This window comes from Callithrix jacchus, chromosome 5 (genome assembly GCF_049354715.1).
Source record: "Callithrix jacchus isolate 240 chromosome 5, calJac240_pri, whole genome shotgun sequence".
In the NCBI taxonomy this organism is placed as follows: Eukaryota; Metazoa; Chordata; class Mammalia; order Primates; family Cebidae; genus Callithrix; species Callithrix jacchus.
Genome location: NC_133506.1, coordinates 3,347,955 through 3,374,621, shown reverse-complemented (window position 1 = coordinate 3,374,621; position 26,667 = coordinate 3,347,955). Strand labels below are relative to the sequence as shown.

At 44.1% G+C, this 26,667-nt stretch overlaps 1 protein-coding gene and 1 non-coding gene across 14 annotated transcripts in view; one reads left to right on the top strand and one right to left on the bottom strand.

Annotated features, from left to right (window-relative positions):
* PHF20 (PHD finger protein 20) overlaps positions 1–26,667 on the top strand; it is a 196,886-nt gene that overhangs the window by 162,499 nt on the left and 7,720 nt on the right. For all 13 annotated transcript variants that reach the window (XM_035302759.3, XM_054256870.2, XM_008995455.5 and 10 more), the window contains 7 exons: positions 2,556–2,654; positions 3,673–3,837; positions 6,969–7,147; positions 17,489–17,588; positions 20,939–21,134; positions 23,227–23,638; positions 25,657–25,840. In XM_035302759.3, the coding sequence (XP_035158650.3) occupies positions 2,556–2,654; positions 3,673–3,837; positions 6,969–7,147; positions 17,489–17,588; positions 20,939–21,134; positions 23,227–23,638; positions 25,657–25,840 (1,335 nt within the window). The remainder of the gene's footprint in view (positions 1–2,555; positions 2,655–3,672; positions 3,838–6,968; positions 7,148–17,488; positions 17,589–20,938; positions 21,135–23,226; positions 23,639–25,656; positions 25,841–26,667) is intronic.
* Positions 18,280–18,385, bottom strand: LOC118154264 (U6 spliceosomal RNA). Its single transcript, XR_004744147.1, has one exon. It is a non-coding gene; the product is annotated as a U6 spliceosomal RNA (small nuclear RNA).

Here is a 26,667-nt window from a genome sequence, read left to right as displayed (position 1 = left end):
TTGTTTTCATTTTGTAGAATATTATAGAAATGGAATCCTGTATTGTTTTGTCTGGCTCCTTTCACCCAGCATACTTTGAGATTAACTTATGTTGGTGTTCGGACCGTTATTGCTGAAAAATTTTCCTTTGTTTGGATACACCATGAATTATTTGTACATTCACCTGTTGATGGACATTTGGGCAGTTTTCCATTTGGGGAGATTACAACTAAAACCCTATGAGCCTTCATGTATAAGTCTCTGTGTGGACATAAGTGATGCTTTCTCTTGAATCAATAAGTTGTAGTAGATGGCAAGGTCATAGGATATATGTATGTGTAAACTCTTGTTGACATCTAAAAAGTAAGACATGGTGAATTACTTGAAATCCCACAAATATATTTTGTAAGAGGAGAAGAAACGACTGGAACAGGCTTAGTGCAATGGCTTGATCTGGGCTCACTGCAACCTCCACCTCCTGGGTTCAAGTAATTCTCCTGCCTCAGCCTCCCAAGTAGCTGGGACTACAGACATCTGCCACCACACCTGGCTGATTTTTATATTTTTATTTTTAGTAGAGATGGGGTTTCACCATGTTGGCCAGGCTGTTCTCGAACTTCTGGCCTCAAGTGAGCCACCTGCCTCGGCCTCCCAAACTGCTGGAATTACAGGTTTGAGCTACCATGCCCGGCTATGACTGAATTTTTCAATGGTGAGGCTATTAATTTTGAAAACTGATCTCAGTAGAGTGGTAGGTGGGAAGCTATTTATTTATTTATTTATTTATTTATTTGAGACAGAGTTTCACTGTTGTTACCCAGACTGGAGTGCAATGGCACGATCTCGACTCACTGCAACCTCCACCTCCTGGGTTCAAGCAATTCTCCTGCCTCAGCCTCCCGAGTAACTGGGACTACAGGCGTGCGCCACCATGCCCAGCTAATTTTTGTATTTTTAGTAGAGACGGGGTTTCACCTTGTTGACCAGGATGGTCTTGATCTCTTGACCTTGTGATCCACCCACCTTGGCCTCCCAAAGTGCTGGGATTACAGGCATGAGCCACTGCGCCTGGCCGGGAAGCTTTTTAGAATGTAATTAGAAAAATCTGTGAAGGGTGAAGTTTGGACAGGGAGGACTGATAACTTGAGGATTTTTGTTGTAAAGAGTAGAGAGGATGAAGTTTTGGTATTTGGAAGGCATGAACTATTCACTTAAAAATAATTTTATGTTATATGAATTGTACCTCTTTTTTTTTTTAAAAGAATGAAACAAGCAACAAAATCCTGGCTGGGCACAGTACCTCACTCCTATAATCCCAGTACTTTGGGAGGCTGAGGTGGGCAGATCACCTGAGGTCAGGACTGGAAACTAGCTTGGCCAACATAATGAAACCCTGTCTCTACTAGAAATACAAAATTTGGCTGGGTTTGGTGGAGTGTGTCTGTAGTCCCAGCTACTCTGGAGGCTGAGACAGGAGAATCCCTTGAACCCAGAAGGCAGTGGTTGCAGTGAGCTGATTTTTTTTTTTTTTGCCCTCCAGCCTGGGTGAGATGGCGATTAAAAAAAAAAATCAGGCTTTTCCAGGTAGGAGGCCGCTCTTGTTAGTTTTGGAGCTAGGTGTGGATGCACTGTGGCTCTTGATAGCACCTTATGGATAGTTTTGTCCCAAAGGAAGGATGAGAATAACCGCTGAAGTCCTGAAGAGCAAGCCTAACTCAAGCTATTGGCAGACAGGCATTACACAGAAAGCTGGAAGTTGAAATGGTGGAGTCCAACTTGCCTGGACCAGCTTTATGGGTTCTGTGGGTAACGTTTTTATCTGTGGATGGCTTGCTTGGGTATGGAGAGTCAGTTTGACTATACCATGTGGAGCAATTTGTGGAGCAAGTTTTAAAGAAGCAAAGGACTTGGAATTCATGCTTGAAGAAATGCAGGCAGACCTGCTAACCTAAAAGCTAGAGTTTTTAATGACCACAGCAAGCAAGCATGCAGTTTGGCCCTTGAAAGGCTCTTTCCTGACCCAGGCTGTAGTGTGGTGGCCCTTTCAGGCTCACCACAGCGTCAAACTCCTGGGTTCAAATGATCCTTGGCCTCCCAGTGGACTTGTAGACAGCCTGATATGGAGTCTCAAGAAGATTAAAAAATGTCTCCAATTTCAATAAATGGCTGCAATCCAAAAAATAAAAAAAAAAATCAGATCCCCAGGTGATTCCAGTATATAGCCAAAGTTGAAGAGCAGTGATCTAAGTAGAGTTTTCCAAACTTGTCTCTAAAGGGCCAGATAATAAATATTTTTAACCTTAGAGAACATAAGGTCTCTGGCCTCTTACTCAACTCTGCTGTCAAAGTGTGAAATGGCATGTTTCAATAACCATTTACAATGACGGGCAGTGGGCCTGAGTGTGCTGAGCTGGAGCTAAAGGCTAAGTGATGGAGGTGTGGCCGTGCTACAGGCACCCTGCTCCAGACTCCCCAGGCAGCGCCAGGCCCACTGGACATGCTTAATTAAGAAAAGAATAAGCACCCCAGCATTGAAAACAGGATGTTAAAATGCCAACATTTGTGTTTAATTCTAGCTGCAAAAGACAAGGAAAAGAATAAAGAAAAGAAATTCAAAGAGTTTGTGAGAGTGAAGCCAAAGAAGAAAAAGAAAAAGAAAAAGAAAACCAAACCTGGTAATTTTTCCCTTGAAGGTTTCACTTAGGTTTCCTTATTATGAGTGGGGGGGGGGGGGGGGGGGGCGTTGCTTTCTCCCACTATGGCCTCTGCTGAGCAGAGGAAGGACCAGTAGTCCTTTACCAGGGCTTGTGGGTTCAATCTAGTAGGCCCTGGAAGGGGAAGTGCCCACTTACCCAGCTGTTACAAAGCCCTGCTGGCATTGAAAAGCCTTCCCACTTGCTGCATTGGCCAGTATGCCCTGCTACAGGCTGGTACATATGAAGGCATCGAATTGTAAGCAGATGTGCAAGTCAGTGATGGTATTTGTTCACACACATGACTCTTAAACACATCTTTGAGCCCTCTCAAGAAAGGATTCCCTTGGTTTTTGTTTTTGTTTTTGTTTTTTTTTTTTTTTTTTGGAGACAGAGTTTCGCTCTCGTTGCCCAGGCTGAAGTATAATGGCATGATCTGGGCTCATCACAACCTCTACCTCCCAGGTTCAAGCGATCTCCTGCCTCAGCCTCCTGAGTAACTGGAATTACAGGCATGCCACATACCATGCCTGGCTAATTTTTTGTAATTTAAGTAGAGATGGTGTTTCTCCATGTTGGTCAGGCTGATCTCCAACTGCCTGCCTGAGGTGATCCACCTGCCTCGGCCTCCCAAAGTGCTGGGATTACAGTTGTGAGCCACCAAGCCCGGCAGGATTCTCTCCTTAAAAACTGTGTCTAGCGCTCACAAAAATGTTTAGAAAAATTTATGTTCTGACCTTGAAACTTAAAGGATGCTATCTTTTATTCTCAGTGTATCTTCTAGCTGAGAAAAACAATCTCACCAGAAAAAGAGGAGAGAGGTGATGGTGAAGAGGAACTGTTTGGTCCCCTACATCTGCTCTCCACACCTCTTTTTGATTGAATTGTCCCTGAGCCTATGTGCTGCTCGAACAGGAGGCTTGTTGGTTGGATGAGATTGATTGTGGAATCAATGGAATGCACTAGGGTTGTTTATTCCTTCCTGATCCTGTTCTTCCAGAATGCCCCTGCAGTGAAGAGATCAGTGACACCTCCCAGGAACCTTCTCCCCCTAAGGCATTTGCTGTTACCAGGTGTGGGTCCTCACACAAGCCAGGTGTCCATATGAGCCCGCAGCTCCATGGCCCAGAATCTGGACACCAAAAAGGGAAAGCGAAAGCATTAGGTAAGAAGGCTCTACTGGCCTGATCATTTACTGGAAAATACAGGCATACCTGGGAGATATTATGGGTTTGGTTCTAGACTACAACGATAAAATAAAGCTAGTCACACATATTTTTTATTTTCCCAGTGTGTATGAAAGTTATGTTTATACTATATTGTAGTCTGTTAAGTGTTCAGTTGCACATGTAAAGCAATGCATTTACCTTAATTGAAAAATATTGCTGATGAGAAATGTCAAGTTTTTTGGAGTAAGTCCTCAAAAACATAGGCAACAGATACAGAAATGGACAAGCAGGAGTGCGTCAAGCTGAAAAGCTTTTGCACAGCAAAGTAAATGATCAATAGAGTGAACCAAAAACCTACTGAATGAAAGAAAATATTTGTAAACTATTCATCAACAAGAGATTAATAACCAGAATATTCAGAACTCCATTTAATAGAAAAATTATTCAATTTAAAAATTGGAGCCAGGCGTGGTGGCTTATGTCTGTAATCCCAGCACTTTGGGAGACTGAGGCAGGTGGGTCACTTGAGCCCAGGAATTCTAGACTAGCCTGGCCAACATGGTAAAACTCCGTCTCTACAGAAATACAAAAAATTAGCTGAGTGTGGTTGTGTCTGCCTGTAATCTCAGCTACTTGGGAGGTTGAGGCAAGAGAATCACTTGAACTTGGGAGGCAGAGGTTACAGTGAGCCGAGATCACACCACTGCACTCAAGCCTGGGCGACAGAGCCCTACTCTGTCTCCAAAAAAAAAAGTCGATAAAATATGTTTCTTTTTTTGAGACAGAGTCACTCTGTTGCCCAGGCTGGAGTGCAGTAGCATGATCTTGGCTCACTGCAACCTCCGCCTTCCAGGTTCAAGCAATTCTCCTGCCTCAGCCTCCTGAGTAGCAGAGATTATAGGCGCATGCTACCACGCCTGGCTAATTTTTGCATTTTTAGTAGGGACAAGGTTTCACCGTGTTGGTCAGGCTGGTCTCGAACTCCTGACCTCTTGATCCCTGTGCCTTGGCCTCCCAGAGTGCTGGGATTACAGGCATGAGCCATCACAGCGGGTCTGTTGTATTTCTTAAAACTTTCTTTGAGATAAAATTATTTCGGTTCTTCCATATGTTCTGAAAAATGTGACATATTGTTCATTAGATCAATCTTGTTTTGATGTAACGTTCAAATTTTTGAACTAGCAATACATTTCATTGTGTTAACAATTTAAAAAACGAAAGCTGGGCATGATGTTCCACACCTGTAATCCCAACACTTTGGGAGGCTGAGGTGGGTAGATTGCTTAAGCCCAGAAGTTCAAGACCAGCCTGGGCAACATGGCAAACCTTGCCTCTACAAAATATAAAAAAAGTTAGCTGGTTGTTGTGGCATGCATCTGTAATCCCATCTACTCAGGAGGCTGAGGTGGGAGGAACACCTGAGCCCAGGAGGTCAAGGCTGCAATGAGCCATGATCATGCCACTGTATACTGGCGTGGGTGACAGAATGAGACCCTGTCTCAAAAATAAATAAAATAACAATTAAAAAATACTTTATTGCTTAAAATGCTGATAGACACGAAGTGAGTATTTGCTATTGGAAAAATGGTGTTAATAGACTTTCAGTGTTGCTGCTACACATCTTCAATTTGTAAAAAAAAAAAAAATACAACATCTGAAGTGCAATAAAAGTATTAATAGTTATGACTGACTTAGAACAGTGTCTGGTACAGAACAAGTGCTTAGTAAAAGTAAGCTGTGATGATAACTACTCAGCATCAAGTGATTCTGGCTCTGATTATTTCTGAAATCTTCTCCTTCCTCCTTCCTCACTGTCTACAGAGTTTTTGTTTTTCGTTTTTGAGACGGAGTCACCCAGGCTGGAGTGCAGTTGCATGATCTTGGCTCACTGCAACTTCTGCCTCCTAATTCAAGTGATTCTCCTGCCTCAGCCTCCCCAGTAGCTGAGATTACAGGCGCACACCACCACACCCAGCTAACTTTTTGTATTTTTAGGAGAGACAGGGTTTTGCCAATGTTTGCCAAGCTGGTCTCAAACTCCTGGGCTCAAGTGATCCGCCCACTTTGGCTTCCTAAAGTGCTGAGATTACAGGCGTGAGTCACTGTGCATGGCCTGTTTGTTTTTTGAGACAAAGTCTTACTCTGTCACCCAGGATGGAGTGCAGTGGTGTGATCATACCTCACTACAGCCTCTAACTTGCTAGCTCAAGGGAGCTATAGTCCTGCCTCAGCCTCCTGAGTAGCTGGGACTATAGGCATACACCATCATGCCCAGATAATTTTTTTTTTCTTTTACTGGAGACAGGGTTTCACCATGTTGCCCAGGCTTGACTTGAACTCCTGAGCTCAAGCAATCCTCCCCCTTCGGCCTCCCAAAATTCTGGTATTAGAGACATGAACCAGCCTTTGTTTACAGAGTTTTAAAGGTAGCTCTGGATATAGACAGACTGTAAGCCATGTCCTGGCTGGATGGGGTGAGGCTGAAGAACATGTTAGAATTGTCAGGAACGGTGGTCTGTGTGGTTCATGGGGAGTTGTATCTCCTCTGCCACACAGTTCTGTGATCTTGAGCGGCCACTGCCCTTGGGCCTCGTTCTCTTAGTGGAATGAGGAAATGGAGTTGAGTTCACTGCCAGGCAGGGTGCTTCATTTGGGCTGTTACTGAATTACAGACCCAAGGACAGATTGGCATCCTTGTTTCCTTGCCCTGTGAATGTTCATGAAGGAGTGGGACCATAAGGTCATTTCTTTTTTTTTTAAGATGGAGTTTTGCTTTTGTTGCCCAGGTTGGAGTACAGTGGTGCAATCTTGGCTCGCCGCAACCTCCGCCTCCTGGGTTCAAGTGATTCTTCTGCCTCAACCTTCCGAGTAGCTGGGATTTCAAGTGTGTGGCACCATGCCCGGCTAATTTTGTGTTTTTAGTAGAGACAGGGTTTCTCCATGTTTGTCAGGCTAGTCTCAAACTCCTGACCTCAAGTGGTCTGCCTGCCTCAGCCTCCCAAAGTGCTGGGATTACAGGCGTGAATCACTGCGCCTGGCCTATAAGGTCGTTTTTCATTCTTGGCAATCAGAGGTTGTTAAATTTTATAACTTAAAACAGTAACTCTTGTTTTCCCTTTCCTCATAGAGGAGGATAATTTGAGTGAGTCCTCTTCTGAGAGCTTTCTCTGGAGCGATGATGAGTACGGCCAAGATGTGGATGTGACCACCAATCCAGAAGAGGAACTTGATGGGGATGACCGCTATGACCTTGAGGTGGTCCGTTGCATCTGTGAGGTCCAGGAAGAAAATGACTTCATGATTCAGGTAGGCAGAACTTCCAGGAAACAGGTCTAGAGAAGCACAAACTGGTTCTTGGAGGGAATTTTGAGGCCACCAACTATGGCAAGTCGTATTAGAGCCCCAGATACACAGTATGAACAGCAGCAGACTGAACTTTGCTTTTTGGTTTAGCTTCCTCAGAGGTCCAGGCTACCATACATAGTCCACTGATGGAATAAAGAGAGGACTTTATGGATCACTGAGTCTAAACCTCATGCGCTGATTGAGGCAAGTGGGACACTGGAAATGGGAAGGGTTTTGCCTGTGGTCATAAAGTGAGAAGTTGAGCAGCAGGGACTGAAATCTTTGGAGAGGCAGTTTAATTTTCCCATGGACTCTTATCTTCTCTTTGATGTAAATTTCTTTTTATGGTCCAAAGTCATGCAGCCTGGCTTTATAACGTCTGTGTTTCTTTTTCTTTCTTTCTTTTTTTAACCCTTCTTCTCATTACTCAAGTTTCTTTTTCTTTATTTTCCTGATGTTTGAGTCTGTCATCTCCATCTCTGAGATGTGCCTATGGTGGGTAGGACCTTCTTACCTGCTTGAGGAAACCATCCCAGGCCAGCACCTGCCTGCCCTAGCAGGTGAATCACAGTCTGGGAGAAGTGGTGCTGTCTGGCTGGCTCCTAAGAGTGTCACAGTCTTGACAGCTGCCCAGCTGGCTTGGGGACCTGAATTTTTAAAAGTCATGGTTATGTCAGGTGTGGTGGCTCATGCCTGTAATTACAGCACTTAGGGAGGCCAAGGTGGGTGGATTACCTGAGGTCAGAAGTTCGAGACCAGCCTGGCCAACATGGTGAAACCCCGTCTCTACTAAAAATAGAAAAATTAGCTGGGTGTGGTGGTGTGTGCCTGTAGCCTCAGCTACTCAGGAGTCTGAGGCATGAGAATTACTTGAACACAGGAGGCAGAGGTTGCAGTGATCCGAGATCACGCCACTGCACTCCAGCCTGGGCGACAGAGCAAGACTCTGTCTCAAAAAAAAAAAAAAAGTCATGGTTATATTGGTTAGGATTTTTTTTAGGGCAAGTACAAATATTGCTGGGAAAATGGACTGGGTCCTAGGACTCAGAGGCAGGGTTCCCTTTAGGGTCGGAACCTAGAATTCCATCTTGAGGGGCTTGGTCTGCCTTGTTTCCTGCTTCTCTGGAGTCCTTTTGATTCTTTTTGATTTTGCTCCTTGCTTATTTTCTTAGAAAATACAAAATGGTCACCTTCGGCCTCTCCTCAATTTTATGTTTTTGTGTTCAAGAGACTAGCTTGATCAAGGTCAGAATCTTAGTCCCAATTCTAAATTTCTGAGTAAGGAATTCCAGCCAAATTTAGATCAAATATTAGCCTTTGGAACCAGTCACCTGTGGCCAGAAGGGAAAGATGTTTGTTATGGGTCAGATGCTCACCGCCTCATCTAGTTATCTAGTCTGGTGGTGGTAGAACTTACAGAGTAGGGACAGGGACAAAAAGACGGCCTGGGGCCCACCTGTGTTATTTTGTGAGTTGGGGCTCAGGGGTTATTCCCAGTAAAGGGGGTGGCTGCCCACCGTCCAATAAGAGTCTGTAGAGCCTGTTGAGAGATTTTAAGAAACAGGCCCAGTCCCTTCGGCTTGCTTTCTGTGTTAGAGTATTGTTTCCTTGCCCTTTTAGTATTGTAGGTTGGCATGGCCTGAATTTTTGGTGGTTTTTTTTTTCCCCCCAAGACAGTTTTGCTCTTGTTTCCCAAGCTGGAGTGCAGTGACACGATCTTGGCTCACTGCAACCTCTGTCTCCTGGGTTCAAGCGATTCTTCTGCCTCAGCCTGCTGAGTAGCTGAATTTATAGGCATGTGCCCCCACACCCAGCTAATTTTGGTATTTTTGGTAGAGACAGGGTTTCTCCTTGTTGGTCAGGCTAGTCTCAGACTCCTGACCTCAGGTGATCCTCCTGCTTTGGCCTCCCCAAAGTGCTGGGATTACTGAGCCATCATGCCTGGCAAAATATTTTTGTTGTGGTAATTTTTCTTTTTTTCTTGAGACGGATTCTCGCTCTGTCACCCAGGCTGGAATGCAGTGGTGTGATCTCCACCTCCCAGGTTCAAGTGATTCTCCTGCCTCAGCCTCCCAAGTAGCTGGGACTAGAGATGCCCGCCACCACGCCTAGCTAATTTTTGTATTTTTAGTAGAGATGGGGTTTCACCATATTGGCCAGGCTGATTGATCTTGAACTCCTGACTTTGGAGTCTGCATGGCATGGATTTTTAAAATTCACTTTTGATCTTTACTTAATATACAGTTGCGTTTTTGCCTCTCGTCTTTAAATTTGTTGTCTTTGTACTCAACAGTCTCCTTTCCTTTTATTTCTTGAAACACTGGGACTTTGTCATAGTTCTTTAAACTTTCAGAAAGACTAGAGAGTGAGTAAACGTACTTGTTTTTTTGCCTTTTATTTTCTCCAGGGCTTTTAAAAAAACAAACACTTTTATTTTAAAATAATTACAGATTCACAGGAGGTTGCAAAGAAATGTATAGGAAAGTCCCATGAATTTCTTGGCCGGTCTTCCTTCCATGCCAACAGCCCATAAACCCCTCAGTAGGATATCAAAACTACAAAGACCAGTTGACATTTGCACAATCAGTAGAGGTTATTCAGATTTTACCAGTGATCTACACACACTCTGTGTGTTCATCTAATTCTGCGCGCTTTCATCACAAGTATAGCCTTGTGTAACCACTCCCACAATTAAGATGAGATTCCCTCATCTTACCCTTTATAGACATACTTATCCCTAACCCTGGAAACACTAAACTGTTCTAACCCTCTATAATTATGTAATTTATGATTCTTGATTAGTGGAATCACATGGAGTGTATCTTTTGAGAGATGCCCTTTTTACTCTGTATAATGGCCTTGAGATTCATCCATGTTGTGTGTTTCAGTACTCATTTATTCTTATTGTCCAGTAGTATTCCATGCTATGGATATGCCACAGTCATACTCTTTTTGTTCATAGAACTAAAGCAACTCTGTGGGGCTGAAGCAGCTGTGTACAGCTGAGTAGTGATTTAAAGTTTCTGGAGTGTTTTCACAGTACCAGCTCACCTCTAATAAGGTTATCTCAAGTCATTTATTTGGGAAAACAAAATTACGAAGATATGATTTTGTTCATGGTTGTAGAACCATTAAATAAGTCATCAGATTCTGATTTGAACCCAAGGCACCCAGTCAAATGCTCTTTCCCTATAGGGCCTTAGCTATGGGGATTTATATTTATAGCTGAGAAGTGAAACAAAAAAAGAAATTGTTTTTGAAACATAATAGTACCATCTAGGCTGGCTGACTAACCGCTCCCCTGCACCACCAGTGCACACATGCGTGTACATACACACACACACACATACACACATTTTAGGCTGAGAGAGAGTCTTTATCTTTTTCAATAGGCCTCATAGTAACCTCTGGGATTCAAGGGTGCCTGATACTTAAGACCTTTAGTATACCCTGGTTCAGTGGTTTTCAAACATTTTTGATTTTTGAATATTAAAGCCCCTTTTCCTAATGGACTGTTTCATAGAGCCCCAAAATGTGTGACAGGTAACAGTAACAGTTTTGAAAGTTCGAAATCGATAATCTTTACTTGTGGGGCTAAATGTGAATGGTGGGCATATTCCCATGAATTCTGATATGCAGTCAGAGCTACGAGTGACAGACAGTGTCACTTAGCTCTAAGACACCTAAGAAGGTGACTTAGAGCACTTCAATGGCTCATTTGTTTTTCTCTATTTGGTTACACAACAGTGAGACCAGCATGATACACATGGCCATTGTCAGGGTGACTTTTCCCGAACAGCAATGCTGTGTAGTCACTTTGATTAATCAGAGATGGGAGGACAAGCTCTGTTCTGAAGACAACATAATACTGAGCTGTCCTAGCAATACAAAGTTGTGTGTGCTGGCAGGCTTCATTGTCTTAGCATTTGGCCTGGAACATGTTTGAGTGTGCATCTTTTTTTTTTTTTTGAGACAGAGTTTCACTCTTTATCCAGGCTGGAGTGCAATGGCACTATCTCGGCTCACCGCAACCTCCACCTCCTGGGTTCAGGCAGTTCTCCTGCCTCAGCCTCCTGAGTAGCTGGGATTACAGGCACAAGCCACCATGCCCAGCTAATTTTTTATATTTTTAGTAGAGACGGGGTTTCACCATGTTGACCAGGATGGTCTTGATCTCTTGACCTCGTGATCCACCCACCTCAGCCTCCCAAAGTGCTGGGATTACAGGCTTGAGCCACCGTGCCCAGCCCGAGTGTGCATCTTTTTTTAAAAAAAAAATTGTCCTATCTTAAAAATACACACATTTTGCAGACTCTCTGAAGCCTTGTGCACTGCTCTTAGATAATTGCTGGCTGGGCATGGTGGCTCACACCCATAATCCCAGCATTTTGGGAGGCTGATGCGGGAGGATTGCTTGAACCCAGGAGTTCAAGACCAGCCCTGGAAACATAGCAAGACCCCATCTCTACAAAAAATAAAAAAACTAACTGGGCATGGTGATGCGTGCCTGTAGACTCAACTGCTCGGAAGACTGAGCTGGAGCAATCACTTGAGCCTGGGAGGTCGAGGCTGCAGTGAGCCCTGGTCGTTCTGTTGTACTCCAGCCTGGGTGACAGAACGAGACCCTGTCTCAAAAAAAAAAAAAAAAGAAAGAAAAAGAAAATTGTTATATAATACGAACACTATTATTTTTTAAGTATTTTTTTTAAAGTTTGTTTTTAAAAGGTTGTTGAAGATCTTTAGTTTCTACTCTGTCATCCCTGAGCATATGCTCAGATCTAGGCCTTCTTAGCCTGATCAGATTTGCCCTTTATCTGCCTGTTAAAATCTTCAGTGGGTGAGTAATGAATGTCCCTCCTGGAAAGGCTATTCTGCCTAACAGAATGTAACCCATTTCTGATCCACTCTGGTACTTTCTCCATTGACTTTTCTATAAGTAGCAAGGATCTTGGGGTATTTCAGGATAGAGGTTAATGTGCCATTATGTGCTACATGAAGAAACTAATCTCAGAGCATCTGGGGCCATATGAGCATGGCAGAGTCAGGAACCAACTTGATCTCCTGCTTCCCAGGCTCCACAAAACCTTGTGTCTTGAGCACACTTCAGAGCCCCTTGACTTTTGTTCTAGAGGACTTTTCTATGCTGTCCACCTGAACCAAGAGTGTCCACCTGGCTTTATGTTGAGGAGGGACAGTTTCTGACTGTCCTGTCATTGTGAGCAATGTACCTTTTCCACTCAATAACTTTAGCAAAAGGCATAATTAATTTAGAGGGAGCTAGGTAGAACAATACAATGTAAACTTTTAAAATGGATTGACTAATCTAGGTAGGAAGACATGAATACATTTTTCTTAAATCTTTACCTTAAATCGATATTTTGAATAACCTCAGAACACATTTAGAATGTGTTTTCTAGAAATGCATGTATTACTACAGAGAAATAACTTTTTGGATCATTTTCATTATATGAGTAGTATCAGCATTTGCTCAAGTATATCACTATTTGATCTTACTTACCAGTGCTCATTTAAATCACTGGAAGGTTACAATCCTACTTAATAATCATGGGTATTTGAGAAATCTGGGTACCACATAAAAATGAACATCAGGAAATACATTTGATATTTAAATTATTTCAATTGCTATAGAGTAGGTTTTGTTAAGCTTTTTCTTAAATTGCTAGATAGTAAATATTTAGGTTTTGAAGGCCATATGGTCTTGTTGCACCTGCTAGATTCTTCTTCAAGCAGCTGTAGGCAATATGTAAAACAAATTTTTACCTGTATGGTTGGGTGCGGTGGCTCACACCTGTAATACCAGCACTTTGGGAGGCTGAGGTGGGCAACTCACTTTAGGTCAGTAGTTCAAGACCATTCTGAGCAACATGGCAAACTCTGTCTCTACAAAAAATACAAAAATTAGTTAATTGTGATGGGGCACACTTGTAGTCCCAGCTTCTTGGGAGCCTGAGGTGGGTGGATCACTTGAGCCTGGGCAGTCAAGGCTGCAGGGAGACGAGATCATACTACTGCACCACAGCCTGGGCAATAGAGTGAGACCCTGTCTCAAAAAACAAACACCCCTAAACAAATGAGTATGGCTGTGTTCACATAATACTTTATTTTCAAAGCAGGTCAAGCTGGAGTTGGCACATGGGCTGTAGTTTGCTGACCTTTGCCCTAGAACAAGTATTAATATGTATTAAGTGCCCAACTCCAGTAAAGATTATGTAGCAGTTTTAAAAAGAACTCCATTTTAGTGGCCTAGCACTGTGGCTCATACCTGTAATCCTAGCACTTTGGAAGGCTGAGGTGGGAGGATCGCTTGAGTCCTGGAGTTCAAAACCAGCCTGGGCAACATAAAGACATTCTGTTTCTATAAGAAATTAAATAAAAAATAAGTAAATAAAAAATTTAAAAAGAGAATCCCATTTTAAAGTTTTGGTTATTTTAAAATTTATTTTATTTGTTGCTAGCTAATGCACTCACATAATTCAAAGTCCAAAATGCACACAGAGAAATACTTTATCCCCACCATATCACCAGCTACCCATTCCCTAGAGTCAGCCTTTATCAGTTTATTATATATCCTTCTAAAAACATTCTTTGGCTAAATACACAGTAGGAAATGTATTTTCTCTTTTTAAAAATTTTTTGGTAAAATACACATAACAGTAAAAATTACCCTTTTTAGGCCTGGTATGGTGGCTCACGCCACCATGGGAGGTGGGTGGGAGGCCAGGGTGGGTGGATCACCTGAGGTCGGGAGTTCGAGACCAGCGTGACCAACATGGAAAATGCCCGTGTCTAATAAAAATACAAAATTAGCGGGGTGTGGTGGCACATGCCTGTAATCCCAGCTACTCAGGAGGCTGAGGCAGGAGAATTGCTTGAACGTGGGAGGTGGAGGTTGTGGTGAGCCGACATTGTGTCATGGTACTCTAGCCTTGGCAACAAGAGTGAAACTCCGTCTCAAAAAAAAGTTACCCTTTTTCTTTTTCTTTTTTTTCTTTTTTGAGGCAGAGTCTTGCTTTGTCACCCAGGCTAGAGGACAGTGGCATAATCACAGCTCATGGTGGCCTCCAGCTCCTGGTGTCAAGGCCACCTTAACCTCCTGAGTAGCTGGGACTACATGCACACACCATCACACCCTGCTAATTTCTTTAACTTTTTGTATGTTTCTCAGGCTGGTCTCAAACTCCTGGCCTCAAATGATCCTTCCTCCTCGGCCTCCCAAAGCACTGGACCCTGCCCTGCCTAAAAGTTACCATTATAACCATTTTTAAGCATACAAGTCAGTGATATTAAATACATTCACATTGCTTTGCAACCATCTCTTTTTTGTCGAGCTGCAATTACATTTTATATATAGTATTTTCAACATCTTTTTTCATTTAGCAATATGTAAGTTAAAAACCATTTTATTTTCTGCATAATGGTCGGATCATGTTTTGTTTTATTTATTTATTTATTTTTGATGAAACCTCGCTCTGTCACCCGGGTTGGAATTGAGTGGTGCTTTCTCAGCTCACTGCAACCTCCTTCTTCCGGGTTCAAGCAATTCTCCTCTCTCAGCTTCCTGAGTAGCTGGGACTATAGGTGCGCACCACCACGCCCAGCTAATTTTTTGTATTTTTTGTAGAGGTGGGGTCTCACCATGTTGGCCAGTCTGACCTCAGGCCACTAACTCGTGATTTTAGGAGATCTGTCCACCTTGGCTTCCAAAAGTGCTGGGACTATAGGCGAGAGCCACCATGCCCAGCTCAATTTTTTTTTAAGCTCTATAAATACTTGATCCACCTGCAATTTTTCCAGGTATATAGTGAGGACTATGGCTCCCCATTGTACTGATACCATGCCTCACTGAAGTGCCACCTTTATTTACTTCATTTCTAAATGTATTTGAATCTTTCTCTGGTTTTGAAGAAACCATCTCTCTTCCATCGATTCATCTGTCTATATATTTGCTTGTACAATTCTATTTTAATTATCGTACCTTTATAATTTTTATAATTTTAAAATATCTGGTAGGGCTAGTGTTTCCATATTGCCCTTTCTTTTCCACATATTTCCTGGCTGTTAATTTTAGAATCTTTTCTAGTTATTAATTTATTATTTTAGTGAGACTAGGTTTTGTTTTGTTTTGTTTTCCCTTTGAGATGGAGTCTTGCTCTGTCACCCAGGCTGGAGTGCAGTAGCACAGTCTCAGCTCAGTGTAACCTCCACCTTCCAGGTTTAAGCGACTCTGAACCTGCCTCAGCCTCCTGAGTAGCTGGGATTATCGATGCCTGCCACCATACCTCCCTAATATTTGTATTTTTAGTGGAGATAGGATTTCACTCTGTTGACCAGACTGGTCTTGAACTTCTGACCTCAAGTGATCCACCTGCCATGGCCTCCCAGAGTACTGGGATTACAGGCATGAGCCACTGTACCTGGCCGGAACTATGTTCTTTTTATAAATTAACCCAAGGATAATTGATATCCATATGTTAACTCTTGGTGTCCAGAAATAGGGTGCACTGTACCATTGAGTTAAGTCTGTGTTCTTCAAATAGTATTTACATTTTTTTTTCAGAGAGGCCTAATATGCGTATGTTTATATTTAGGTATTTTATCTTTTAGTTTGTTTATTATTCTTATTCATTTCTTAATTTAAACTTAAAGGAATAATGTAGTTTAGCCACACCCACATGAAAAAAGTTATCATTGGCTCGGCACAGTGGCTCACACCTGTGATCCCAACACTTTGGAGTGCCAACGTGGGCAGATCACAAGATTAGGAGATCAAGACCATCCTGGCTAACACAGTGAAACCCAAAAAATTAGCTGGGTGTGGTGGCACACACCTGTAGTCCCAGCTACTTGGGAAGCTGAGGCAGGAGAATTGCTTGAATTGGGAGGCGGAGGTTGCAGTGAACCAAGATTCCACCACTGCACTCCAGCCTGGGCGACAGAGCGAGACTCTGCCTCAAAAAATAAAAATAGAAAGAAAAAAAAGTTATTTTGAAACTGAACTGTATTTGATTCATTTTTGGTGAATCCTGGTTTTCAAAATACAAACCTGTATTCATTGGTAAGACCGACTTTTTAAAATTATTGGTTTGTTTTCTGCTGCTAACCGCCTTTTTATCACTTTACATTTCTTCTCTGAGCCCTAGTTTCCTCATCTGTAAATCAAAGAATCTAAAGCGGATGTCTAAAGCCTATCTTTCCTGCCCATGTTGATTCTGATGTGATTAGTTCCTAGAGGCCTTATATCTGCTCAGGGAAGCCCTCTTGAGGCTGGGACCTATGTGACTCCCAGTGGTTGAGGACCATCTGAGCTCTGGATTTCTAGTCCCTTGTGGCCAGGCTGGTGGGCCACCGTCAAAGTCATGTCAGGAATCTCAGTGTCCACCTTCTAGGGCTAATTTGTTTGGTTGGGTAGTTAAAGGTTTAGGGCCATGGTTTGGAATTGCTTGAAGAGCCCTAGTATCTCCATGGGAGTCTGCCTTTGCTTTTCATTCCCTCCTCTGGACCCTTAGCTCTCAGACCTACTATCCTCAGGCTGTCCACAGGTCTCCCAGTGCTACCCTCATTGTCAACTCCTTCTTTTCTCTCTCTGCCTTCTGGCCCTCTCCCACCTGTCCCCTCAATACTCAGGGAAGGAAGTAGAGCCTAGGGGTTGAAAGAACTGGCTTAGCAACTAGCCAGGCTTATATTCTGATCTGCCTTTGCCTTTCATTAGTTGTGTGATCTTTGGTAAAGTTTAGAGAGAATAAATGCGAAGTACTAACCGTGATTACTCGAGGAGGGGTCTTAGTGAATTGGCTTGCTCGTTAGTGGTTAATAGTATTAATATTCACTTAATACATAAAGCTGTGTGCTGGACTCTATAATAGGAGCTTTTATATATGACCCGTTGAATCTTCACAAACAGCCCCAGGAGGAGGGTAGGAATTATATCCCATTTTGCAGATGGGGAAAGTAAAGCCCAGGAGAAGTGTGCAAAGTCATGCAGCTAATGAGTGTCTGAGCCATAGTTCAAACTCAGCTTTAAGATGTCACTAGTGGGACTGAGGAACTGAATTGTTAGCTTGACTTGTTAATTTCAATACAGAGCCACATGTGGCTAGTGGCTACCATGTTAGCGCAGCTCCAGATGTGTGGCAGCAGCTCAGTTCCGTGTTAAGTCAGGAGGGAGTGCTCCTTCCTCCCCTCTCCTACCCTCCCGTGCCCCTCCCCTCAGCAGGTGGGTCTTGCTTTTGGATGGAGAACACCTTCTGAGTTTAATTTTTGTTGCTTCTTTAATTCTAACAGTGTGAAGAGTGCCAGTGCTGGCAGCATGGGGTCTGCATGGGATTACTGGAAGACAATGTGCCCGAGAAATACACCTGTTATGTTTGCCAAGACCCTCCAGGTAGAGATTCTGGAGTCAGGGATATAACAGTATGTAGCTGTGTCCTTGGCACAGCCGGCTGTGACACATTCTACATGTCTGTGGTCTTCAGACTCATTTCTTCAGCATCGGCTAGACTCCAACTCCTCTCCTCTGATGCTATCCCACCTGGTGGCCAGCTGTCCTGAACTTAGCAATAAAAGCACATGTGTGAAGGGGCCCACCTAGTGGAAGGCCTGACCTTGAGTTAGAACTTTTCCTTTTCTTTAATTATGGTTTAAAAAAAAAAAATGCATGAGGCCAGGCGCAGTGGCTCATGCCCGTAATTCCAGCACTTTGGGAGGCCAAGGCAGGTGGATCACCTGAGGTCAGGAGTTTGAGACCAGCCTGGTCAGTGGGGTGAAACCCTGTCTCTACTAAAAATATAAAAATTAGCTGGGCATGGTGGTAGGCACCTGTAATCCCAGCTCCTCAGGAGGCTGAAACAGGAGAATGGCTTGAACCTGGGAGGCAGAAGTTGCAGTGAGCCAAGATTGCGCCATTGCACTCCAGCCTGGGCGACAAGAGTGAAACTCTGTCTTTAAAAAAAATGCATGAGATCTACTCACAACAAATTTTTAAGTGTACACTACAGTATTGTTATTAACAACTGTAAGCATGATGTTGTACAGCAGATCTCTAGAACTTTCACCCTGTGTGATTGAAGCTCTATAAAAATATGTAGAAACTTCATAAGTTTGAGTGTCATCTTGTGTCGAGGCCATGCTAATCTTCTCTGTATTGTTCCTGTTTCACTGTATGTGCTGCTGAAGTGGCACCTTTTCCTTTTCTTGAGGACTCATAAGTTTGAGCATGTGGGCTCTGTCTTTGGCTTTTGGGGGCTTTTGGAGGGTTAGAAACCTGCCTCTGCCCTCTGTGGCAACGTCTGCCCTTTGTTACATCACTGTTATCCTGAAGGGAGCTATGCCTTTGAGGGGAAGGAAGAAGGCATGGTTGGTCAGAGCCTGTTGCTACCCTAAGCAGTGACTTAATTCCTTAACAGGATCTGTTCCATGGCTATAGGGGTCACCTGTGGCTCTTGGTTGCTCCTTTCCAGAAGGGGTGGATTGTAAATGTGCAGTTCGTTGTCTCGCTTTCCATGGGATGGTGACATTGTCTCCCAGCACCAACTGTAAGATCTCTCCCTCAGCTCTAGTCCCTTGATTCCTTTAGAGCTCTAGACAGTGCTTGGGAGCCTCTGCTTCTGTTATTCCTTTCTGTCCGATGAGGTGGACCTGGTGCTTCTACTCCCGTTTTTGCTTGTGAGGAAGAAATTGATCCTTGAGGATACAGTTGACTTTCCTAACTTCATAAATTGGAATTAGAACTGGTTTGCAGAGCCAGATCTCTTGATTTTGTTGGTTATGTAGGGAGGGACTGGCCACCAGTTCATTTAACAGCAAACAGGTCCCCTCTGGGCCTAAGGACCTCTGTTGTGACACTCTCCTTGTACTAGATGAGTCCATAGACCGAGAAGCATCTGGCTTCACTTGTCCTTTTATCCCAAGGAAAGAATTTAGTCAGAAGATTCTATAGGTAAACAAACACAGGTCCTGAAGGGACGTGACTGACCCAAGATCACACCACCAGCTAATGCCAGACAGGTGATGAGGACCCGTTGTTTCATACCTTTGTCTTGTAAAACAGATAGTGCAGCTCTGAATCCTGCTGCTCTAGGCACTGCCTGCAGCAGCTGCCTCTGAGGTTCTCCCATATAATCCTGAAGGCTCCTTAGCATACCTTTTAAAAATCTTTTTTTCCTACCATGTCTTTCTCTCTACTTTTCCCTCTTTAGAAGTCACACACACCATCTTCATCAAATCCTCTGCACTAACTGAACTTATAAGACTTTAATCGCTGAGATTGTGAATAGTCTTCCTTGAACTGAGCACAGCATGTCTGCCACAGGGTCTGCATTTATAGACTGACTCTGTAGTGGATTGGACTAAAAGTTTAACAGATTCGTTTTTTAAAGGCTACTTAAAGATATTTGTAACAGAATCAAGGTGTATCCCCACCATGTGTATTAGTAAAAGCAGAAAGAGCCCAAAGACCTTAATAGGAATCACCTGAGTTTTTCAGGGTTTGCATAGATATTGACAGTCGAACTGCAGTCTGGTTGAAAGCTTCTCCCTGGGATTCAGGAGTTCGTGTTGACATGTCACATGTGCTTATGTTTTCAGTCCTTCCTAAGGAGCCCTGTACCAAATAGGATGGCTGAAGCCATCCGGTTCCTATGTTGTTCTAATGGATGGGTAACTGGTCCAGAGAAGGGAAGGGGCCTGATCATCTGTTTAGTTAGGTGGTAGCTGTACATTTGCAGGGGGACTTGAGGCATCTTTCCATTCATTTGATAAGCTCATTAAAGATGCCTTTATCCAGGCACTGGGGATACAACCATGAACAAGATAGTTTCTACTCTTTTGGCTCTTAGCCGGGTTGGGGGCCAGAAGCAGAAGTTAAAAGAAGTTAAATAAACAAGACTGTGTTAGGTAGTGATGAATACTGTGACGGGAAGTCAGTAAGATGATTATGAGGTACTCAACTCTGGGAAGTAGCAGAAGCCCCTCTCCAGTCTGGGCAATATGGCAAAACCCTATCTCTACCAAAAAAAAAAAAAAAAAAAAAAAAAAAATTAGCCAGGGCCCAGCTGCTTGGGAGGCTAAGGTGGGAGAATCACCTGAGCCTAGGGAGGTTGAGGCTGCAGTGAGCCGTGAACATGCCACTGCACCCCAGCCTGGGCAACAGTGACACTCTGTCAGAGAAAAAGAAAAAAAAAAGCCTCTCTGAGGAGGTGGTAAGGAGCCAACCCTGCAAAGGCTTGAGGAATAGTGCTGCAGACAGAGGGGATGCTCAAGTGAAGGTCTTGAGGCTGGAAAGAGTTCGATGTGCTTCAGAAACTGAAAGGAGGCCAGTGTAAGGGTGTGGAGAGGAAGGCAGGAAGGAACTGGGTCCTGGGGGCCTCAGTAAGCCAGAGTTAGAGAGTTAGGGCTTTGGGTATTCTCCTGAGAGCAGCAGGAGGCAGTGGAAGGTTTTAAGTCGGGGAGAGAATGATCTGATTTAAATTTAGAGATAATCCAGGTGCCCAGCTCACCTCTGGCCATTCCAGGAAATCAGGATGTATACATGCCCCATTTACTACCTTATCCCCACTACCTAATAGAGAGCCCAGCATATTATAGGTGCCAAGAAAGCGTACACTGGATGAATAAATGAGCAAAATGAATATACTAATCTGTTCTTCCACTAGTTTGTGTGATAATTGTGTGATAGTGATGAAACGGCCTGGGTTTCCTTCAGGCCATGTTTTAACCCTCTTGTCACTGCTGCAGGTCAGAGGCCTGGCTTCAAGTACTGGTATGACAAGGAGTGGCTCAGCAGGGGACATATGCATGGCCTGGCATTTCTAGAAGAGAACTACTCCCATCAAAATGCCAAGAAGATCGTGGCCACCCACCAGCTTCTTGGTGACGTGCAGAGAGTGATTGAGGTTCTGCATGGCCTGCAGCTCAAGATGAGCATCTTGCAGTAAGTGTGGCACCTGCGTGTCGGGAGCATTCTGCTTTGGCCCGGCCTGGGGGCGGAGAAAATGTGAGAAATTGGAAAGCTACCAAAGCAACCATAAAACTGAGTTTGAGACCTTTACTAAAAATTATCAGTTACATGATAAACATTCTTTAAAAATTTTTTTTATTCAGTATTATCTTACATATAATTAAGTTCATCCATTTTAAGAGTTCATTGAATTTTGATATTGTATGCAGCCATGCAGCTACCACCAGAATCAAGATATGGTGTGTATATTTTGGTTTGGTTTTTGTTTAGGTGTACAGTTCTGAGTTTTTTTGTTTGGTTATTTGTTTGTTTGGAGACAGAGTCTCACTCTGCAGCCCAGACTGGAATGCAGTGTTGAGATCTTGGCTCACTGCAGCTTCTGCCTCCTGCGTTCACTTCAGCCTCCTGAGTAGTTGGGACTACAGGTGCACGCCACCATGCCTGGCTAACTTTTTGTATTTCCCTCCCTTTTTAAGGCTGAATTATACTCCTTTTATGTGTATGCCACATTTTGTTTATCCCTTTTTTCTTTTTTTGGAGACAGAGTCTCACTCTGTTGCCCAGGCTGGAGTACAGTGGCACCATCTTGGCTCACTGCAACCTCTCCCCACTGGGTTCAAGCAATTTTCCTGCCTCAGCCTCCCAAGTAGCTGGGACTACAGATGCATGCCACTATGCTTGGCTAATTTTTGTATTTTGGTAGAGACAGGGTTTCACCGTGTTGTCCAGGCTGGTCGCAAACTCCTGAGCTCAGGCAATTCACCCCCCTCCCAAACAGCTGGGGTTACAGGTGTGAGCCACCACACCCAGCCTTGTTTATCCTTTTCATGCTAAATATTCCTTTTCTTTTTGTTTTCTTTTTAAAGAAACGGAGATGTGGTTTTGCTTTGTTGCCCAGACTGGAATGCAGTGGCTACTTATAGGCAGGATCATCACACACTGCTACCTCAAATTCTTGGGCTCAAGCAACTCAGCAGTTTTTTTTTTTTTTTTTTTTTGAGACAGAACAGGCTCTGTTACCCAGGCTGGAGTACAGTGGCGCGATCTCAGCTCACTGCAACCTTCACCTCCTGGGTTCATGCGATTCTCCTGCCTCAGCCTCCCAAGTAGCTGAGATTACAACTGCCTGCCACAATGCCCAGCTAATTTTTGTGTTTTTGGTAGAGACGGGGTTTCACCATGTTGGCCAGGTAACCTCACGTGATCCACTCGTCTTGACCTTTCTAACTGCTGGGATTACAGGCATAAGCCACCATGCCCAGCCTTGCCTCAGCTCATTCTAAACATTCTTGATTGGTAAACAAAGTAAAATTGAAAGCTGCCGGAGCAGATATTGTTGGCAGGCCTATTCTCTTTTTTTTTTTTTTTAAGATTTCTCTTTTTAAAATTTTTCTTTGATAGTAGTTCTCAAGGAAGGCAGGCCTATTCTTTAGCACAGTGGTTGCTCAATAAAAATCTCTCTTGGTGGTTTGCTCATACAGAAAAGTTTTTAACCTTTTGGAGTTGGACTTCTGGCTTTTAGTGGCCAGAGAGTGAAATTTAGTGTAAATTTCCTCCTGTGGTTGCATTCTGTATGTCAGATGACCCAACTTCATGTAAGCTATAATAAACACACGTGGCTCTTATTGGGGTCTGTTGGCTTTTTGTTGTTGTTGTTGAAACAGAGTCTCATTCAGTCACCCAGGCTGGAGTGCAGTGGTGTAATCTCAGCTCACCACAACCTCACAATAGCAGACAGATCAGACAGATAATTAGCCCAGCTTCACAGAGGAGGAAGTAGGAATGAGGCTGGTTGAGTGAGCTGTCCCAGAGTTGAAATTCAGTCAGGTCTTGCGACCAAGAATCCAGTCCCATTTACTGCGTGTGACCACAGTGGGAGCTCACTAAGGAGTGGTCTCCTAGGAGACCAAGGATTCACATTCCTTCTTGTTTAGCAAATGGTAGTATGTGGTCAGATAGCCCATGTGGGAACTGCTGTTCCTACTGGGAGAGTGTTTAGGAATTGAGAACCCCTGCAGTGGTGCCAGTTACTCCAAAGCCCATACCCTCTTTTCCCTCTCAACAGAAGCCGGGAGCATCCTGATCTGCAGCTGTGGTGCCAGCCTTGGAAACAGCACTCAGGGGAGGAGAGATCTCATTCCAAAAACATCCCTATTACTGACACCAGGAGCAAGGAGGAAGCCCCAAGCTATAGAACTTTGAACGGGGCAATGGAGAAGCCCAGGCCCCTGGCCTTGTCCCTGCCGCGTTCTGTGGAGGAGTCCTACATCACCAGTGAGCACTGCTACCAGAAGCCCCGCGCCTATTACCCTGCTGTGGAGCAGAAGCTGGTGGTGGAGACAAGGGGCTCTGCCCTCGACGATGAGGTCAACCCCCTCCATGAGAATGGCGATGATTCCCTCTCCCCGCGCCTGGGTTGGCCTCTAGACCAAGACAGGAGCAGGGCGGACAGTGACCCCAAACCCAGCTCCCCAAAGGTATGTGACTGGCTTGTACTTGTTCTTCATTCATTGCGTGAGTGCTTGTAAGTTCTCCTCCTAGGTTTGAATGTCATATTGGAGATATTTAATAATAAAACTGTATTTAAATTTGCTTACCATAGATTTTTTTTTTGAGACGGAGTCTTGCTCTATCACCCAGGCTGGAGTGCAGTGGCAAAATCTCAGCTCACTGCAACCTCCACCTCCCAGGTTCAAGCGATTCTCCCGCCTCAGCCTCCTGAGTAGCTGGGATTACAGGCATGCACCACCATGCCCAGCTAATTTTTGTACTTTTAGTAGAGACAGGGTTTCTCCATGTTGGTCAGGCTGGTCTCGAACTCCTGACCTTGTGATCTGCCTGCCTCGGCCTCACAAAGTGCTGGGATTACAGGCGTGGGCCACCGCACCTGGATGTATTTTTTGGTTTGCCAACATGGGTGCAAAGTCAGGAAAGCCCACTTAAGCCAAAGATCTTGGATTCTAGGAAGCACCCACAAAATGGCATAGCCATTGTGATGGGTGGGGGAGCGGGGTGGAGGGGTGTGAAGGGTGGGAGAAGTGGGAAGTAGCAATGGGTTAGGAAAACTCATCTTTTCTTTAAGGCAGTTTGTATTATAATTGCACCTAGGTGCTAATTAGCATGGGCAAACAATGAGTCAAATGTTTTGTTAGGCAGAATTTTTTCAATCGAGTTTTATGATAGCTTTATTTTGACTTTTAACTTTGAAGCCCTGTGGTAAAAATGGTACACTTTGTCAAAATATTGCTGGTTTCATCAGTTTTCCCAAAGGCCACTTCCGCTTTTTGTTTTTCAAGTCATTCTCTTCTGGAACCTGTGTCACCTCATTGCCCGGAGTCTTCCTAACTGCTCACTAGGCTCATTGTGCCCTGTCCTCACTTGTCAGTGAGGCTTTGTGTGATTTGAGAGCTTCTCTACCTCGTTGTCCTTACTTCCCAGGCTTTCTCCTGCAGGTTGGTGTCCCCAGCGTTAAATGCATTGCTGCATAGTGCCGAGAGGGGATCCTAGATGACAAGCCCCTCAAGGGAGGGGATTGTACCTCATTCATCCTTGTGCCCCTGACTGTGTCTAAACAGTATTGGGCAAGGTGGTAAGGACACAGTCTTTTGAGCTGTTCTGGGCTCAGCCCCTTACTGTGTGATTCTGAGTGGGTTACTTCATTTTCCTGACCAGACCTGTTTTCTAGCCTATAGAATGGGGCCAGTGAAGCCCCCTCAGTTATTGTGGAATGTATTTGTGAAAATCCCTCAGCACACTGATTTGCACATAGTAAGTACTAAATTCATATTAGCCAGAATCTATTTCATTTCAAACAGATGAATGAAAGGTTGAGATACCAAATCCTAGAGAAGGTTTGTGGTCCTGTGGATCAGGCAGGATTCCTAAAGGTATCTGGCACACAATACAAAGTCAGGAAATACTGGACCTCAGTAATGTAACCAGGGTTAACAATCTCTTCCATATGGTAAGCTGACCGAATGCCGGCCTTGCTTTTATGTGCCTTATCCTATTTCATCCCCATGAACCTTCCAAAATAGGTTTGATTACCTCCATCTTCCCACCGAGAGAGCACAGGCTCAAAGAAGTGAAGTAGTCCATCCATTCTCACATTCAGCAGGAGACTGAGCTGAGAGTTGAACCTCATTGGTGTGACTCCTGTGTACTAACCCTTGTGTGCACTAGCCCTGCCCTAATCAGGTCTCAGGGCTCTGGAAGCCATTCTGTGAGGCCCAGGTTAGGCTAGGACATTGGCCCAGTCAGTAAGTAGGAAGCAGCTGTGCGTCCCCTGAGCTACAGTGCGCCACCTTGAGGTAGTTGGGATTGGTACAGTGGGCAAGTTTCTGCCCAGTTCCTAACAGGGAAATAAGGAAAGGGTGGTAGGGATTTGGAGTATGAAACTGCAGCTGATATTTCAGATGGCTGCAAACGCTGGCTGGTTGAGAAACGGGTCAGGGGCTGTCTCCATGCAGTAACTTCCATGGCATTGCATCCCCAGATGAAGGAATATGTCTCCAAAAAGGCCCTACTAGAGGAAGCTCCTGCTCGGAAGCTGCTGGACAGAGGCGGAGAGGGGCTGCTGAGCTCCCAGCACCAGTGGCAGTTTAACCTGCTGACCCACGTGGAATCTCTTCAGGATGAAGTCACACACAGGATGGACTCCATTGAGAAGGAGCTAGACGGTAGGGCTCCTTCCTTGACCTCCTGTGCATTGGCATGCACTCTGAGCACCCCCAGATGAGTTGCTTTCTGAACTCCCCAATCTGAGTTTCCAGGGACCGCTGTATTCTTTGCTTCCCTTCTTTTCAGCCTCTCCCCACCTCCATTCTCCTCCCAGATGGATGAGCCTTACTTGGAGTTTTTATCAAGCACTTACTTACAAGATCTACATGATGTTGGGTTCCTGCCTCACTTGTCTGATCCCTTCCGTAAAGTTGAGTATGCAGAGAGGGGTCAACAGGCAGTCCTGCTTGCAGGAAACGTGTGATCTGAGCAAAATCTTTACAAAACAAGTTCTGTGAGAAATTAAAATTCTGACTTGAGTTTTAGGGTATCTGAGGATTTAATCTGAAAAACCTTTTGTTTCAATCTTTGATAAAATCTAAGATGATGCTTTCTTCTCTTAAGCCAGTAGAGAGTTGAGAATTTGCCTAGTCATTTGGGTAGCCTGGGTATTCCTCCCAGACACTGGTGGTCATGGACAGGCCTGGAGGATCAAACCTGTGATGCTGAGCATGACCAAGTTCAGAATCTCTTGACTTCCAGGAAGTTCATGGTTTTGGTTGTTGAAATTTTCCCTAATTATTTGCTTTCATATTAAAAATGGAGCCCAGTTAAGAAAGAAATGTTGTTTGAGGATTCTGGGTACAGTTAGGCTATGATTTTTTTTACTGTAACTGGGGACATAAAACATACTTGAAATAACTCAGGAGAAAATGCCATATGCTATACAAGTGAGGGCCATGAGGTGTGGCTAGGACACATGTGGCAGAGGCTATGCCAGGGAAGG